General features: G+C 40.7%; 1 protein-coding gene across 1 annotated transcript in view; it reads left to right on the forward strand.

Moving 5' to 3' along the window:
- LOC111867569 (ribonuclease P protein subunit p25-like protein) overlaps positions 1 to 15908 on the forward strand; it is a 145127-nt gene that overhangs the window by 120548 nt on the left and 8671 nt on the right. Inside the window, exons 4-5 of the mRNA XM_023857552.2 lie at positions 10247 to 10341; positions 15283 to 15461. Of these exons, the coding sequence (XP_023713320.1) occupies positions 10247 to 10341; positions 15283 to 15461 (274 nt within the window). The remainder of the gene's footprint in view (positions 1 to 10246; positions 10342 to 15282; positions 15462 to 15908) is intronic.

Genomic DNA, 15908 nt, shown 5'->3' on the forward strand with positions numbered 1-15908 from the left:
ATGTATGGTATATTTAGGTCTGTATGTAACGTTTGGTTGTTTACATACCAGGGTGCATTTGTTATAATTCGAAGTATTTTTGATTGGCTTCTCTGGATTATTGATATTATTTCCACAATCAGGGATGCATGTAGAATTATTGTAAAATGTGGACATATATCTGTACCTCCATATCTGTCCGTTATGATTGGGTGCAGTACTCTCCGAAACGTCTGAATCTTAACGCTGTAAGGACGCGGCTGTCGCTTAGAGCATATCATTATAAAACGCAATAATATCTCCACATGTTACGAGGATTGTGTTCGAGAGGACATTGATTGGTGACCACTTGTTACGTGAATGTGGGTATTTTATAGCACTAGTTGCTTGCGGGACAGCCTGGATAGCGCAGTCCGTACAGCGATAGGCTACGGGCTGGACGGCCGAGTAGGGGCAAGATTTTTCTCCACTCCACGTCGTCCAGACCGGAGAGGACCCATCCAGCCTCCTATCCAGTGGGTACCGGAGTCTCTTTCCCCCGGAACGTGAAGCTGACCACTCACCTCGAACTAGTTCCGAGGTCGAGAATACATCCACTGCAGATACGTCTTCATGGATAACTTAGCAGTTGCTTGCAGAAGACACGGTAAACGGGGCAGAGTGGTACGTCTGTGAGAGTCCCATTGTCTGTCTTGTTTTCCTTCCAGTTAAGACTGCGCAGGGTCACACGGAGGGAGTGGGGACATGGATACAGACGTCGAGAAACTTTGTGATGAATGTTAGATTAGGGCGTAGACAGAAACATACGTCATTGTCAGGGTATATGCAAGACGATAAACAGAACATTAAAACGGGCGTTAAGGAAAGCGACAGAGTGGAAATTGTGTGAAATATTGGGATTTGGGCTAGAAAAAACTCAAAATTCAAATAACTGAAACAGAATCAAGGGATGTGCTAGATTATTCAAAATTAGAAATCGAGATACATGAGACGAACTAAATATTTATTCCGCAGGTTGTTATGCTGATTATGAACAAATTTTCTACTGGACGTTGGCCCTCTCCTGTTCTGCTCTGTTTACTTGTATAAAAGAACGTTAAAGATTGTCGTTACTTAATTGAAAATACAAATGTAGCAATAGAGCGAGCGCACCAGAATTGGTAAGCTAGTCATTCCCTGATCTGTTCATTCTGTCCATACATAATTTTACGATTAGGTATTCATTGGCTTCTGCGGATACGTTATAAATTTATGCGTTCTTTAACGTACATAAAGTTAAAGCATAATAGAGAGGCCATACTTATCTGCCCGTCCGCACTTTCATCTCCCGAACGACATATAGGATTGAGATTATAATCGATTTAGGTGTTACTGTCGTAACTTTCAGTTTAATATATTGTCACATATGAGGGATTAGTGTGACTAATAATAATGGGTTCTGGATTTGAAGACTTGATTTATTGGTACTTTTATATAAGTGCTGTCAATTGTAACTTCACACATTCATTTACTTACAAATATAAATCACTCCGTCCAATGTGACCTGTAAGTTTTTTACTACATGAAAACTTAACACCCTTACATGTTTCGGTCTCTGTGGACCATCTTCAGAGGGCAAACATCACTACAAATAGGAAACCACCATCACATAAGTTGTTTAGACGTAAAGTACGTACACTTATATCCTACAATACATAGTACACAAAATTGAACATTTCACAAACAAAGCAGTTTCCTGGGAATGTAAAGTTTTTTATAAAATTGTATAACATTTCTTGATGCTAATTAAAATTTTTTTTGGATTGTCAATAATTAAAATTCGTAAACCATGCAGGCTCGTGTTCGTCCTCCCATCGTCCCTCTTATATGGGGCAGATACTGTGCCACCTGGCTATCTTGATGTGGAGGTTCTTTATATCGTCCAGGCTTTGCTCATGGCTGCTGTGCTGTTTTCAGCTATGCTGCTGTTGATTTACTTCTTAACTACGTGTCTAACGAGAATCTCGGCGCGACCTCTCACCGCTCCGAATGCACCAATAACTGCCACGCGGTCCGACTATGTCACCAAGTCGAGCAGTTAATTGTCCTCTGTTATTCTGTTGGTTTTCACGGGAATCTTATGTTTAGCAATTTGCTACCTGGCAACGACTCATTCTTTGCTGTTCGTTGTAACAGGAACGTGATTTGCAAGCTGTTGCTCAGCAATGGACGTCTGCTTGGCTCCACAATTCCAGCTTTCAGCCGTCATGTCACAGTATATTTAACGACATACGAGACAGTGCCCCTATGCAGTTTGATATTTCTACTGTTAGAACTCTTTGTTGTCCATAAAATTTGTGGCTCTTGCAACACGTTTGTTTATTTATTTATGAGTTATTTATCAACGCTGTCAGTAGTCTGGACTGTATCCGCACTTTTGATTAGTTCTGTCAGACGTAGGTTTGCATCTGTAATAAACGAATTCCGGTGTTTTACAATGCCGATACTGAGGAGAATATTTGCTTCTAAGAGGGTGGAGGTGACAGAAAACTGAATAAGATTGCGTAATGAGGAGCTTCATAATTTTCACTTTTCACAAAATGTTTTCATGATGGTCATCTGAAAGAGGATGAGATGGACGAGCACGTGTGGGAGAAACGAGAGATGTACGTATACACGTGGGAGACCATGACATAATTGGGAGTATGATAATTAGGACAAAAAGTGTTTAGGGATGTGGATTGGTTCATCTGTACACCCTCAGAGGACTAACGAAGCTTGTAGCTGATATGGTATTGTTATATAACCTGCCAATCAGACTGCATGCATACTTGGAAGAGACGCTATGATTATTTTATTTAGTGTACTTAATGTAAATCCATGTGATTTGGGTCTTGACATATTCTGTAGCTCACAGCTTTTCTCCTGTGTAAAGTTATCGTGCAGAACCTATTTGTAGGGGGATTATAGATACGATTCACCGTCAGATAGCTGATGAAGCATCATGTCTGCTTTATTTCGTGTTTTAATTCCAGTCTGTGAATAGCGTCTAGCTTGTTGATTCGCAGGATAAGAAGCAGGTTGATATCGATGCTTGAAATGGAAATGAATGAATAGTTAATTCGTTTTTTCTTTCTTTCTTTTTTCTCTTTTTCGAACGCTGAAATTAAATTTCGGGCTCAGAACGGAGGGTAAATATGTGTGATATGAATTCCATATATGTGAGAATTGCCCAAGAGATTTACATTGAAACTAAATCCTAGGCGAAACAGTCCCACGAACTTACTGTATCATGAAGAAGGATCAGAATTTATTTGCAGACAAGTTATTGTGTTATTTTATGTGGCTGTTCACAAGTATATTGTGACGTGTATACCCATTGTCAGGCAACGGGTCGGTAAACACATTCCCGCAACATTAGGACATCCATTGCTAGGTAACCGACCAGTAAACAAGCATTCTTCACAATAGAAGGCGATGTTTTCCATGCGGTCCATGCAAAGTGATCATAAGAAGTGTTCAGCAGGACAGGAGTAGTAGAGACAAAGTAGCAGAAGTATAGAACCATAGTCGAGAATTGGGTTCGAGTTCTGAAGATGGCAGTCGAAGGTGATTGAAAATAAAATGACAAGAAAGCAATTAGACTCTACCAAGAAGACTTCATGTATGATTTGAAGTTACAGTGAGGCTGTGATAAATCTGTTGCCGGGATACGACTAGTGAAGACTGAGAACCTCAGTGCGTGTGCAGCGGTGTACTGGAAAATGTGCAGAATAGCGATAGCGCTGTAATTGGTTGTAGTCGCGAACTGTGTGAATGTATAACACCGTGTGTCCAGGATCCGTTAGGACACTTTTTTTTTTTTTTTTTTTTCCCTGCAATGCCATCCGTTGGCGAGTTGTGGCGTTAAGATTCTTGAAGTTTCAGCTGTGGCTGTCTATAATTTGAAAGGGCAAGCATCGCTGCATCATGTGTTCTGTCCTTCAGTGTAACAGTACTGTTCTGACGCTCATCAGAAAATGACGGTTGAACAGAGAACCAACACCAAATTTTGTTTGAAGTTAGGCAAAACAGCCGGAGAAGCGTACGAAATGATGAAAAGTGTGTACGGTAGTGATTGTTTGAGTCACTCGAATATTTTTCGGTGGTATGCTGTATTTCGTGACGTCAGGGAAGACATTAAAGACGCTCCACGTGCATCGAAGCCGAGAACAAGTCGCACTGAAGAAAATATGAAAAAAGTGAGTGAAATCCTTGCATCAGACAGATGTGTTTCTAGAAGACTCATCGAGGAACTTTTGGGAATACCAAAAAGTACTGTTCATCAAATTTTGACCGAGGAATTGAGCAAACGGAAGGTCTGTGCGCCGTTTGTACTGAACGCGCTGTCAGGCGATGAAAAACATGCAAAAGTGGAACACTGCAAAGACTTGTTACGGTCGGCAGAAAGTGATACAAAATTTACAAAATCAATTGTTACTGGTGACAGACATGGTGTTTTCAATACGAGCCTCTCACAAAGCGGCAGAGTGCAACGTGGTTGAGCCCAAAGAAGCCGAAACCAAAGAAAGTGCGCATGCAAAAGAGTCTAGTAAAGACACCGCTAGGCCGCGCCATAGCTCAAGCGGTTAGTCGCTGGCTTCCCACCGCGGCGGCCCGGGTTCGATCCCGGGTCTGGTCAAGTGGGATTTGTGGTGGACAAAGTGGCGCTGGGGCATGTTTTCTCCGAGTACTTCGGTTTCCCCTGCCAATCTTCATTCCACCACTTGCTCCACAATCACCCTCACCTATCATCTGGGGCTGATACAATATGCCAGAAGTGGCCGCAGTACAAGGGACTTAGTCCCACCCCACTAGCAATAAAAAAAAGACACTGCTGACCGTTCCCTTCGGTTCCAAAGGAATCATTCACCAGGAATTTCTGCCAGAAGGTCAGACAGTGAATTCTGGTTATTGTCTCGGAGTCCTCAATCGTTTGCGGACGAGAATTCTTCCAATTCGACCTGAATATCGAGATCAAGTTTCCTGGTCGCTCCTTCACGACAATGCCCCACTCCACAAATCGAAGATCGTACGCGATTTTTTGGCCAGAAAAGGGATCGCAGTCCTTGATCATCCTCCGTATTTGCCAAATTTGGCTCCAGCAGATTTCTGGTTGTTCCGAAAAGTTAAGTTTTCAATGAAAGGAGACCGTCACGGCACCATCCAGGACATCCAAAGGGAATCTACCGCAGTTTTAAATGCGATTCCACAAAAGGAGTACAGTGACTGTTTTCGAAAACTTTTCAATCGATTCCAGCTATGTATTGTTTCAGAAGGAGACTATTTTGAATAAAAGGAGTGAAATTTTGAAAATGATTTAAGTCTTCTATTTTTAATGAACACAGCCCTAACAGAACCTGAACGCACTGTGTAAGGTGCAATAAATCCAATTATCCAATCCAAACCCCGTCTTATAAGTCACCCCTATACCTGACAGTATAAAGCACAACAACCTTTTAAAGCATAGGGGCGTAGTTTTATAGTCACATGTTACTGATTAACTTAGGTTGAATTAGTTCCTAGTCCGCAACACACAAAGAACAAGGATCATTCATTAAACGGTTCACCGAGAACACTTGCGTTTACATTGGAAAGTGGAATTGAAACTCTTATTTGGAAAGCAGAGCCCATGCACCACTAAACAGTTCACTTGAAGTGTGTAGGCCGAAGCCGACTTCCAACCAAAAAAGGTAGTTCTTTTTCGTGACTTTGACCTTGCGTTCCTGAAGTCGCCACCTTTTGTTTCTTATAGGCTTGCCAATATCTTTGGTGAGGTTCTGTATGAAACAAAAGGCGGCAAGTTCTAAGAAACATAGCTTCGAAATTTTGAATTGTTTCATTTTTGGTCCGTTACACTATCAATCACAAAGTCGATAGAAAGTCCGTCCAGTGTAACAATTTGTAGGTCACTGCTTTATCACTTCTGCCTTACATGTTTCGGTTTAATACAACCATCATCAGAGGCACATAGTATAATCATGAAAACACTGTCGTTGTTTAAGATGTACACAGTTATGTTTGCTGCGTGGACGCTGCTACAATATGTCGACGTGTAAAAGCACAACACTTGCTAGGATTGTTGAATGCACTATCAATTCTCACATTCCATCCGAAACTTCCCTCAAGTTAAAAACGTCAATGTTAAAATATTTAAAAATTTAAAACATTTGATGTAAAATGTTAAGCTCCTCCTTGTTGATTCATCCCGAAGATGGGAGGTGTCAGCTTGAGGTTGTATGGCTTATGGTTAGATGTTTCCAGTGTGCTGTGTGTTGTTACACTGGACGGACTTTCTATCGACTTTGTGATAGCTTCGAAATCTCATCGAAGTAGCATGTTTTTGGTGTGACAGGTTCATACTGACAGCGTCGTTATGTAACTCATAATATGTTATATATTCAGACTGTAAGAGACATGACACCATGTAATGTAGTAGAAATTTACTGACTTTCTTCCTGAAACGTGGGTCAACTTCTAGCGCACTACATGCATCGCATCCTAGAAGTTAAAAACCTTTCATAATCGCCGCCTTAAGAACAATAAATCTGACATAACATTATAGGTCTAATGTTCTTTTTTACGTCATAAGCATACCGCCTATAATGCAGCAATGACGTTATATAAAAGACTGAAAATATATTTAACACACTAAAAGTGCTTTACTTCTTTTGGCTTATTTTGGACTTCACCCATCGTCTGGTATGTAAAAGACAAAAAACCACGACGTTTCACTGGTCCAGTGATTGAGACTAGCTCTTTCTAAGGGGCCCAACTGAGTAGGTTTATCCTTCCCTATTCACCTGAAGACGGAGACAGATCCAGTCTCTGAAACGTCGTGGTTTTTTGTCTTTTACATACCAGACGATGGGTGAAGTCCAAAATAAGCCAAAAGAAGTACAGTATACACCATCGTCAGAATCCTTTCAAGTCTAACTAAAAGTGCTTGTTAAATACTTTAAAATGTATAATGTGAATGTATAACGTTAGTTACATTTTAAAGTATTTAACAAGCACTTTTATTGTAATTTATGTAAGGTTATTGTTGCATTATAGACGGTATACTTACGATCTAAAAATGATGCCACAGTGCAACAGGATGATGAAATACAATACTAATGTTTCTCTCTTTACATTTTCCTTTTCTGTGCCTTGTGTGCCTCTCAAAGCAGGAACTAAAGTAGTTTTTAAGCTCCAGTTTAATTTTTTGGACTTGTTTTGAACAACTTACGAGGGAATATTGCATTTCCAGATATAAGTAACTTCTTATTACATGTGCACAAATCGATGGATACATTTTTAAACTCTTCGGTTAGAAAATACCTCGAACTCTTTATATCTCCTTCCAATTCTGAGTGAACTGACAATTGAATTTCTAGTACGCATTCATTGCTAGCTGTAACATCTTCCTGAATAATCTTTCTGTGTTGAACAGGTTTCCGTTAAACAGTGCTTGTGTTTGTGCAGAGAAAATATTTCCAGTTTTGTGATGTCTTACGTCAGCATAAAAGTAAAAAGTAAAGTTGTCCCTGTACTTAACTAATTAAACCCTACAACGTGAAGGCGTATGGGGATAGTGGATATATAGACCCACGTTTTCTTGACCTCGGCACCAGTTTGAGATGATTGGTCAGCTTCACGCCCCGGCTGCTTTATACCCGGAGAAAGAGCCCCCGGTACCCATTGGGTAGGAGGAAGGTTGGGCCCCACAGCCGATCTGGACGACATGAAGAAGTGAAAATCCTTATCCTCACCGGAACTCGAACTCGGACCCCTTTGTCGTCCAGCTCGTACCCAGGCGTTATACCGGCTGCGGTATCCGGGCTCTCTTATGTCAGGGCACAACACTAATTTCGCCACAAAATTGGGTTCGTGTTTGAAGATTAGTTTTGACAGCTGTTCCTAGTTGGCTCCATAACCGAGTTGTGAATTTAGAATCTATAGATATGTCACCAATTTGGATAGGTTTAGCCAAACAGCAAGCCGGAAATGTCAGCAGTGCACCATTTAAATTGTTTATTATCTTTCTTTTTCTTTCCCGCCCTCCTACCTTCTTTCCTTTTGTACTTATTACTGTCCGTTAAGGTATTCTGCACATACTATTTGCCGAAGACTGGGCTAAATTCTTTCCCATCTGCGGCAGGAATGTTCTCTCGTAGACAGTTCCAGGAAACACAGTATGGAATAAAATTATACGTTCATGATGTTGTTCCACGTATTCAGGCGTAACATTTCCGGGCACATTCTTGTTTCACCTGTTCGTTTCCCCATTGACGTTTTCCGTTTGTTATAAGTTATTTTAGTTTAGTCTTCATCTTATGCTTTCGGGGCAATTCCTGTTTTTAGCCTTCGTTTGTTTAATGACGTTTTCAATAACTCAGCTTATATAGTATTGCATGGTGGGACAAAGTAACTGATTATCACATCGGGAAGAGTGTGGAGGAAAGCGGTAAAAAAGGTAAAGCTGTCCCTGGAACAGGCCGCGAAGGCCCATAGGGGTGTGAGATGTCGAGGCTCGCACATCTTCTAGACATTCTGCTCATAGATGGCGGTAAGGTGAGCCTTACGCGCCGGTCGCCCTTTACCCCCCAAGAAATTCCTGGTACTCATTTCTCTTAGAGGCTGAATCGACCCTAGGGCCATAGTGCGGCTGGAAGGATTAGGTAAATTGATAAATCCAATGACCTCATCGGGATTCGATCCCGCGACCTTCCGGCTTGTAGCATAGTGCCTCAACCAACTACGCTACGTCGTGCCCCCCCCCCCGCGGACGAAAGCGATAGTTGTCTAATTTAAGGTACTCTTCTGGAATTTGACTGGGGAGATACAACCAGGAAAAACCTGAGATATTTGAATCAGCGACCTCTCGCATACGAAGCGGCGATAATAACCATTTCACCGCGGTTTTCAGTCCCTTGTTCTCAGGGACATGTTATGATAGCGGCAGGTTTTCACTCTACCCACTTTCGAATTGAAATAGAGTTCCAGCCGGCATCATCCGAAACGCCGACCTATAAAGTTGAGTCCGTTTGTGGTGTGGAGTGTTGGAATGCCTGCCGTCAGCGCTCCCTTCTAATGACAATAATGCAGCGTCTCGACGTGCTGCTGGGGCGTCGTCATGACTGCTGCAGCTTCTGCAATTCCTAGCATTCCGACACGAATCGCCTTCGCTATTGTCGGTATGAGCTCCGCATATTCCAGGCGGAAGCTTCCCGCCCTCAATTTCTATAGCGATCTTCATTCAGAAATATGAAGATTCATCGCAGAGTTCAAGAGAAGTTGCGTGGTCATAATGACCTCCTTATTGCATCAGTAATCAGAATGGATGAACCTATTTCTTCCTAATCGTTGAATCAACGCCGTTAATATAATTAGGCTCTCTTTCATCTGCCTGTTATAACCCATTATTGTAACACCTTGTGAATTCGACAGCTGAGTTTGCAAAATCATGTTGTGTTATTGCGTAATTAAACCATTAGAAACACAAGTGATTGTCTAATGTTAATTCGTACATTGCTTGTTTTTATTTATGTAAGGTTCATTCAACGGCGCTTTAAGTTACTCAATTATATAGTGTCGAATGGTACGAGTATTGTCACGTGTAGGGTGGTACGCGTGACGAAAATGACGGGTTCTAGTTCGGATGATTGGTTTTATTAGCACCTTGGTTTCAAGTTTTCTTAATCACGCTTAGATACAGCGCTATCGCTGATTTACACATGCTGATACTCTCCTGGTAACGCAATTAAAACACTGGAGCTATAACAGTGTCACTGAATCACACACTCCAAATATTACACATTAAGTTATTGAGAAACGGCTTCGCAGAAAAGCATGTTTGTTTTGGCAGCAATTGGAAACGGCGGCAGAGGAACTGTGTTTTCTGTGCGGTCCTTGCTGAGATGTTAGAAGCAGTGCAGTTGGAGTAGTGAGTTCTCAGAACGTGAGCACGGAAGTAGAGGACGCTGTTAGAATCAATCACCAGACAACGAGTGGTGAAAACATAGCAAACTGAGAAGACTTTATGTGTGTTGTGGTTACAGTGATTTGTGAAGTTTGTAGAACAGAGAGAGCATAATCCTCATTTGTAGTTACGTTCTGTAAGTGTTCAAAGAATCCAGTTACGAATCTAAATTCCGTCTATAGTCACATTCATACATGTGACAATATTATGATAAAGAAAACAACAGTACCAGAGACCTTGAACTATGACAGTGTACAAAAGAGAAGTTGTAATTTTTTGTTTCAGTGGAAAATTATTCTAAGGGCAAAAATGTGGAGGAGCCACTTACTCGAGACAACATCCCCATCCCGGCTCTTCCTGCTAACTTTACTTGGATGCAGGTGAGTTTCTGCCAGTCATGCAGGTATACTCATAGCGTCTAAGAGCTGTGGGGAGCAGCACACAGCACGCAACACACCAGACAGTAACGTATTAAAGATGAGCAGCGACACACACACAGGGAGCCTGCACAGAATAATACGTGAACGGTGCTGAAAATAAGAAATAACCGCTGCAGCACATGTGGACACACAGCGGGTATCCCTATGATTTAAAACTTTAAATTTTGAATTTTAAAAGTTATAAAATTTTAAATTTTAAATTAGAATTCTAAAATCAAATTGACGATCGTATGTTGGCGAGATTTTAAACAAAACTGACAAGCTGGTGTTTTAGATTTTTAGATTGTGTGCAGTGTGACAGCTACGTAGTGAGAAATACACCTGATGATGGCCTGTTACGGCCGAAACATGTAGTGTAGAGGAAGAAAAGACAAAGAACTACAACCAAATAAATTGTTGCATTCACGACGGCATTTGTATTATTACATATAGAAGTGTATACTGCAACAGGATGCTAAAATATACTCCTAAGATAGCGTCTTAAGAGATTTAATAATTTTATGACAAATTCAGTTGCAGCAATTTCATGACTCTTTGGTGTACTGCACATGTAGTGTTGGAAGTCGGGATAGCGCAGTCGGTAGGCCGCGCCATAGCTCAAGCGGTTAGTCGCTGGCTTCCCACCGCGGCGGCCTGGGTTCTCTCCCGGGGCTGGTCAAGTGAGATTTGTGGTGGACAAAGTGGCGCTGGGGCGGGTTTTCTCCGAGTACTTCGTTTTCTCCTACCAATCTTCATTCCACCAAATTCTCCATCATCATAATCACCCGGGGCAGGCTACAATAGGCCAATCAGTGGCCGCCGTGCCGAGTGGACCCACAACCACAGTTTAAGAACCCTAGAGCGGAATTAGCGTCAATAACAACTATGAAAGCCGAAGATCAGTAATTGCAAATAATATAGTATAAGTTAAGTTAAGTTAGGTGATTAATAATAATAAAAAGCAACATGCCATGAAAATGTACGGGGAAGTGGAGATATATTTCCCCAGTTCTTCTTGAACTTGGCACCACATGGAGGTGAGTGGTCATCTTCAATCGCCGGCCGCTTTACCCCCGGGGAAAGAAAAACCTCTTGTCGCTGGCGGGAATCGAACCCCGGTCGTCCAGGCCATCACTATACCGACTGAGCTATCCCTGCACATGTAGGAACGTTTGTAATATATCTGCATAGCAAATTTCTCTGGCTCCATGGCGCTAGTGTCGTTACCACCTCACAAGTTCCGTGTGTGCCATGTTGTGTTTCATTTTGTGAAATTAAATATGATGTTGGGGTGGCCTCTAATAGCAAAGCATTCATGTTTGGTTTCATGAAGAGCTCAGCCGGTCGAAAATTTGAAAGGACCACGTGGGCGTGCGCGCTCGCTCACATACACAGTATGGTAATCTCATAAGGTCGTTGGATATTTATTTAATTATTATTATCAATATAATTATAAATTTGTAATTCATAATTACATTCAGCTTTATAATACCTATTTTACAATACAGCAACACTGTTCAGTCTTAGGGTTAAGAATTCGTGCCTCTTAAAACTGTAGTCTCTCTAGTACTAGTATACTGTGGTCACAAGAACCCACCACTAAAACTTATTCTGAACCAGATAAAACGTTCTACTTTCTCATATTTCTTTTAGATCACATTTAATATTACTCTCCCATCCATGCCTAGGTCTCAGAAACGGTCTCGTCCCCTCAGGTTATCTGACTAAATTGTTGGCTATATTTCTTGTACCTCCCATGTGTTCGGCACACTCCACTCATCATCTGTGAACTGATCAGCTTGATATATGTTGATGTATGCAAATATGAAGTTCATTATAATTGTGGGCAGCATATTTCCCATGTACTTTATTGCGTAACTTGTAGGTACAAATAGTACATTAATGTAACGAACACCATTTTCCACTGTAGATGGCAGGACTGTGCAAGTTGTTGTTCATGCCATCTCTTGACAAGAATGAGTACTAACTAAAAATGTGCATCCTCAACGGCGTTTGGTACCGACCAATGTAACTAGGAAGTGCAAGAAGGTGAAGTTGTGCCTGTGCTTAACTAATTAAGCACTACGCCATAAAGGCGTATGGAAGAGTGGATATATAGATCCACATTTTCTTGACCTCAGCACTAGCTGGAAGTGAGTTGTCAGCTTCACACCCCGGCCGCTTTACTTCTCTGGGAAATAGTCCCCGGTACCAATTGGATATGAGGCTGGGTCCGGGCGATGTGGAGAAGAGAAAATTCATGACCGTACCGGGACTCGAACTCTGACCCCCTCGATCGTCCAGCCTGTAGTCGGTAGAAATTTAATTTCAAACAACCAAACAGTTAACAGGCATATGGTGACCAGGCCAGGGCAAATTAAAACTCAGTTTGTAGTGAAGTTCATGCATAAAAATACTTATCATTTTCATTTGTGTCCTTATGCGTTTAATAAAATAAACATACTTTGATAATCTAAGACAGTCGGTAGGACTCCTTGAACGGGGTGAAGCCCGCATTTCAAGGTCGCTACCTAACACAAAGACAGAATGAACACAGACATCCATGCCTTGAGTGGGATTCGTACCCACGATTCCAATATTCGAGAGGGCAAAGATATTTCATGTCTTAAACTGCGCGACCACCATGATTGGCAATTACTTCACTAGATATTGTATAATAAAGACTAAAAATATTTTCTTGGACCAAACTAATGAATAAACCATGCTGTTTTATCATTAATGTGAAATTAGTTAAAAGTTTTTGACAGTTTTTGGTAAATTTGATCCTACATAAGCAAGACAAAATCCTATTGAAGGTTTAATTATAACAGATTATACAGGGAGGATTTTTACTTTATTGACAGGTTCCATGGCTCTGTGCTTCATGGTGACCGGTGTACTGCCGGCTGCAAGGCACGTACGAATTTTGCCGATGAATCAGCATGCGTGACAACCGATAATATTAGTAATGAAGTAGTTACAATTCACAGATCACAAGAGGTGCTGAAAATGCTGTCTTTCTACACATAGATATCTTTTGCAATGAATTGTTTCATTAAAAAACACAGGTACAACAATCCTTCTTGCACTTACAATACACCAGACACCAACTTTCATGGGATGAAATGGAATTTCATGGGTTATATGTAGATTCTGTGAACACCAGTAGCAATTATTTTGCATATTTGTGTATCCCTGCAAGCGAAACTGTGCTTCACCAGAAAAGAATGTCAGTTGCGAATTGATCACCCCTTCGGTGACAGACTGTGGAAACCAACTGCAAAAATGAACCCAGCTAGCTGGATCATGTAGCTGCAAGGTGTGTGTGGATTATTGTCGTTTTACAGGGTCTAAGCTTCAACAATTGTGTTGCTCCTCTTGCAGTAGACTTTGACATTTCAGTGTCTTGAGCTAGGTGTTTCAGTGATTTTCTAAGTGTGTGATCAAGCTTGGCTCCACTGTCATTTGACTTGTCTCAGTAAGCTATCGGGGCTTATGTTTTGTTCTTGTCAGTTAAGAGTCCTTCTTGTTCTAACTTTATTCACCAAATTATGAATTATTTGTCTGCTGGGGACTCTTGCATTATGAAATTTGCATTGAAATTTTCACCAGCACTTTCTAGCAGATCTGTATTTCACACAGGTGTCATACAGAAATACAAATTGCTCCAAAGTATAGAGCACCATGACGTACCACACTACTCACTAACTGTAACTGAGAACAAATTGCTAATGGAGCAGATAACAGCTGCTTACTGCTGACAAATCATAAACAAATTCCCATGCATGAACCATACTGCTTGCCATGAAACAATACTGTCAAGCGATGCACAAGTTAATTACTTCCCATCATTCCAAACACTGTCAGCCACCAGGCATTCTGATTCATTGGCAAAATTCATATGTGCCTAGTGGCAAGCAGCGCACTGGTCACTGTGAAGCACAGAGCTATTAATGAGTCAACAAATTTAAAGTCTCTCTGTACCATTCCATATAGAGCCAAGAGAGTTTTTGTGTGTTGTCCATTATAGTGAAAGTCATCTGTTTGACTGGCTAGAGACATAATAGTACTTGTGTTTGTAGTTTTAAACTTAAAATTGTCCCTGTATTTAAACCCCATGCTGTGAAGACTTGCATGGGAGTGCAGGTAAAGTTCCACATATTCTTAATTCCAGCATTAAGCTGAGGTGAGTGATCAGCTGCTGTGTTCCCAGGGAGAGCTCTCAGCAGGACAGGAACCTTTCTACAATCCAGAATGGCAGTGAAGAGAAAAAGCTATCTCCCTGCCAGAAATTAAAGTGCAGTCATAAGTCCATATGCAATCACTTTAATGATCAAGCTGTCTCAAAAGTTTTATTATTGTAGTTCTAATTTTGATAACTAAAATCATCTTGAAGACATATTTTCTGTAATTTTCTCAGTAGTGAAAAATTATAAAAAACTATTCAGTATTAGTGTTAAGTGGTAGTTGTAGAGTACCCTGACTGCCATGTCATTGGGCAGGTGAAAGCTTTCATTCTGAACTTTCAATAAGTTAGGAACTTGTACCAGTGCAACTACGTGTGTGCACAGATGCTTATGATGGAATGCCAATAGTCCAGTTGACAGGTTTCTTCTATTTAATACAGGTACATATATATTCTGCATAGTATGTATCCAATGTATTCTGGATCCAAACATAAGTCACACAATTATGTTAGTACACTATCAACCTCTGTAAAGTGCTGGGATATTAAAATGTTCAGTTATCTTGTGACACAACAGATCATGTACTACTGTAAAGATGTGTGCATGTGTGCATGAACTGCATTCATACATACTTTCTTATTCTTTTCATTTATATATACATATTTGCTTTGTTTTACAAAGTTCTGTAAGATTTGTTGTGATATTAAATTTGAAGGTGAGTGGAGGCAGCAAAATGCGAAACCTGTTGGGTTATGCAATGAAAGCTTTCAAAGAAGAGAAAGCAATTGTGTGGAGTGGGTCTGGAGCTGCCATAGGTAAAGCCATTAGCTGTGTGGAGATCATGAAACGGCGATACAAACCAACACACCAACTTACCAAGATCTGTTACCGCAAGTAAGTTTTTCTAGAACAAGCACTATGTAATGGAAGTGTTTCTCAACCTTTCCACATGATGGTCCATTAAAATACTGTTAAATATGCCGCAGTATTCTAAATAATTCAGTAACTTAAAATTTTGTGTGTATGTATTTATAGCATATGTGTATACTGTTCTTCATACCATACTTCATTATGTTTGCATTTATATAATTTTTATTAATTATATTACACTTCATAAATAATTTCACAGATCACCATTTTAGGAATTAATAATAAATAACAGGAGTGACAGATAAATTATCACCTGTACGGGGTTACACATAACGAAATTAACAGGTTCTGTTTCAGATGATTGGGTTTATTTGCGCTTCGGTTACAGTCTCTCTTAATTACAATTAATACAGTGCTATCGCTGATTTACACAATTTACAGTTTACCATCACACGTACACTAAGATTCTGC

Source organism: Cryptotermes secundus, unplaced genomic scaffold (assembly GCF_002891405.2).
Source record: "Cryptotermes secundus unplaced genomic scaffold, Csec_1.0 scaffold480, whole genome shotgun sequence".
Taxonomy (NCBI): Eukaryota; Metazoa; Arthropoda; class Insecta; order Blattodea; family Kalotermitidae; genus Cryptotermes; species Cryptotermes secundus.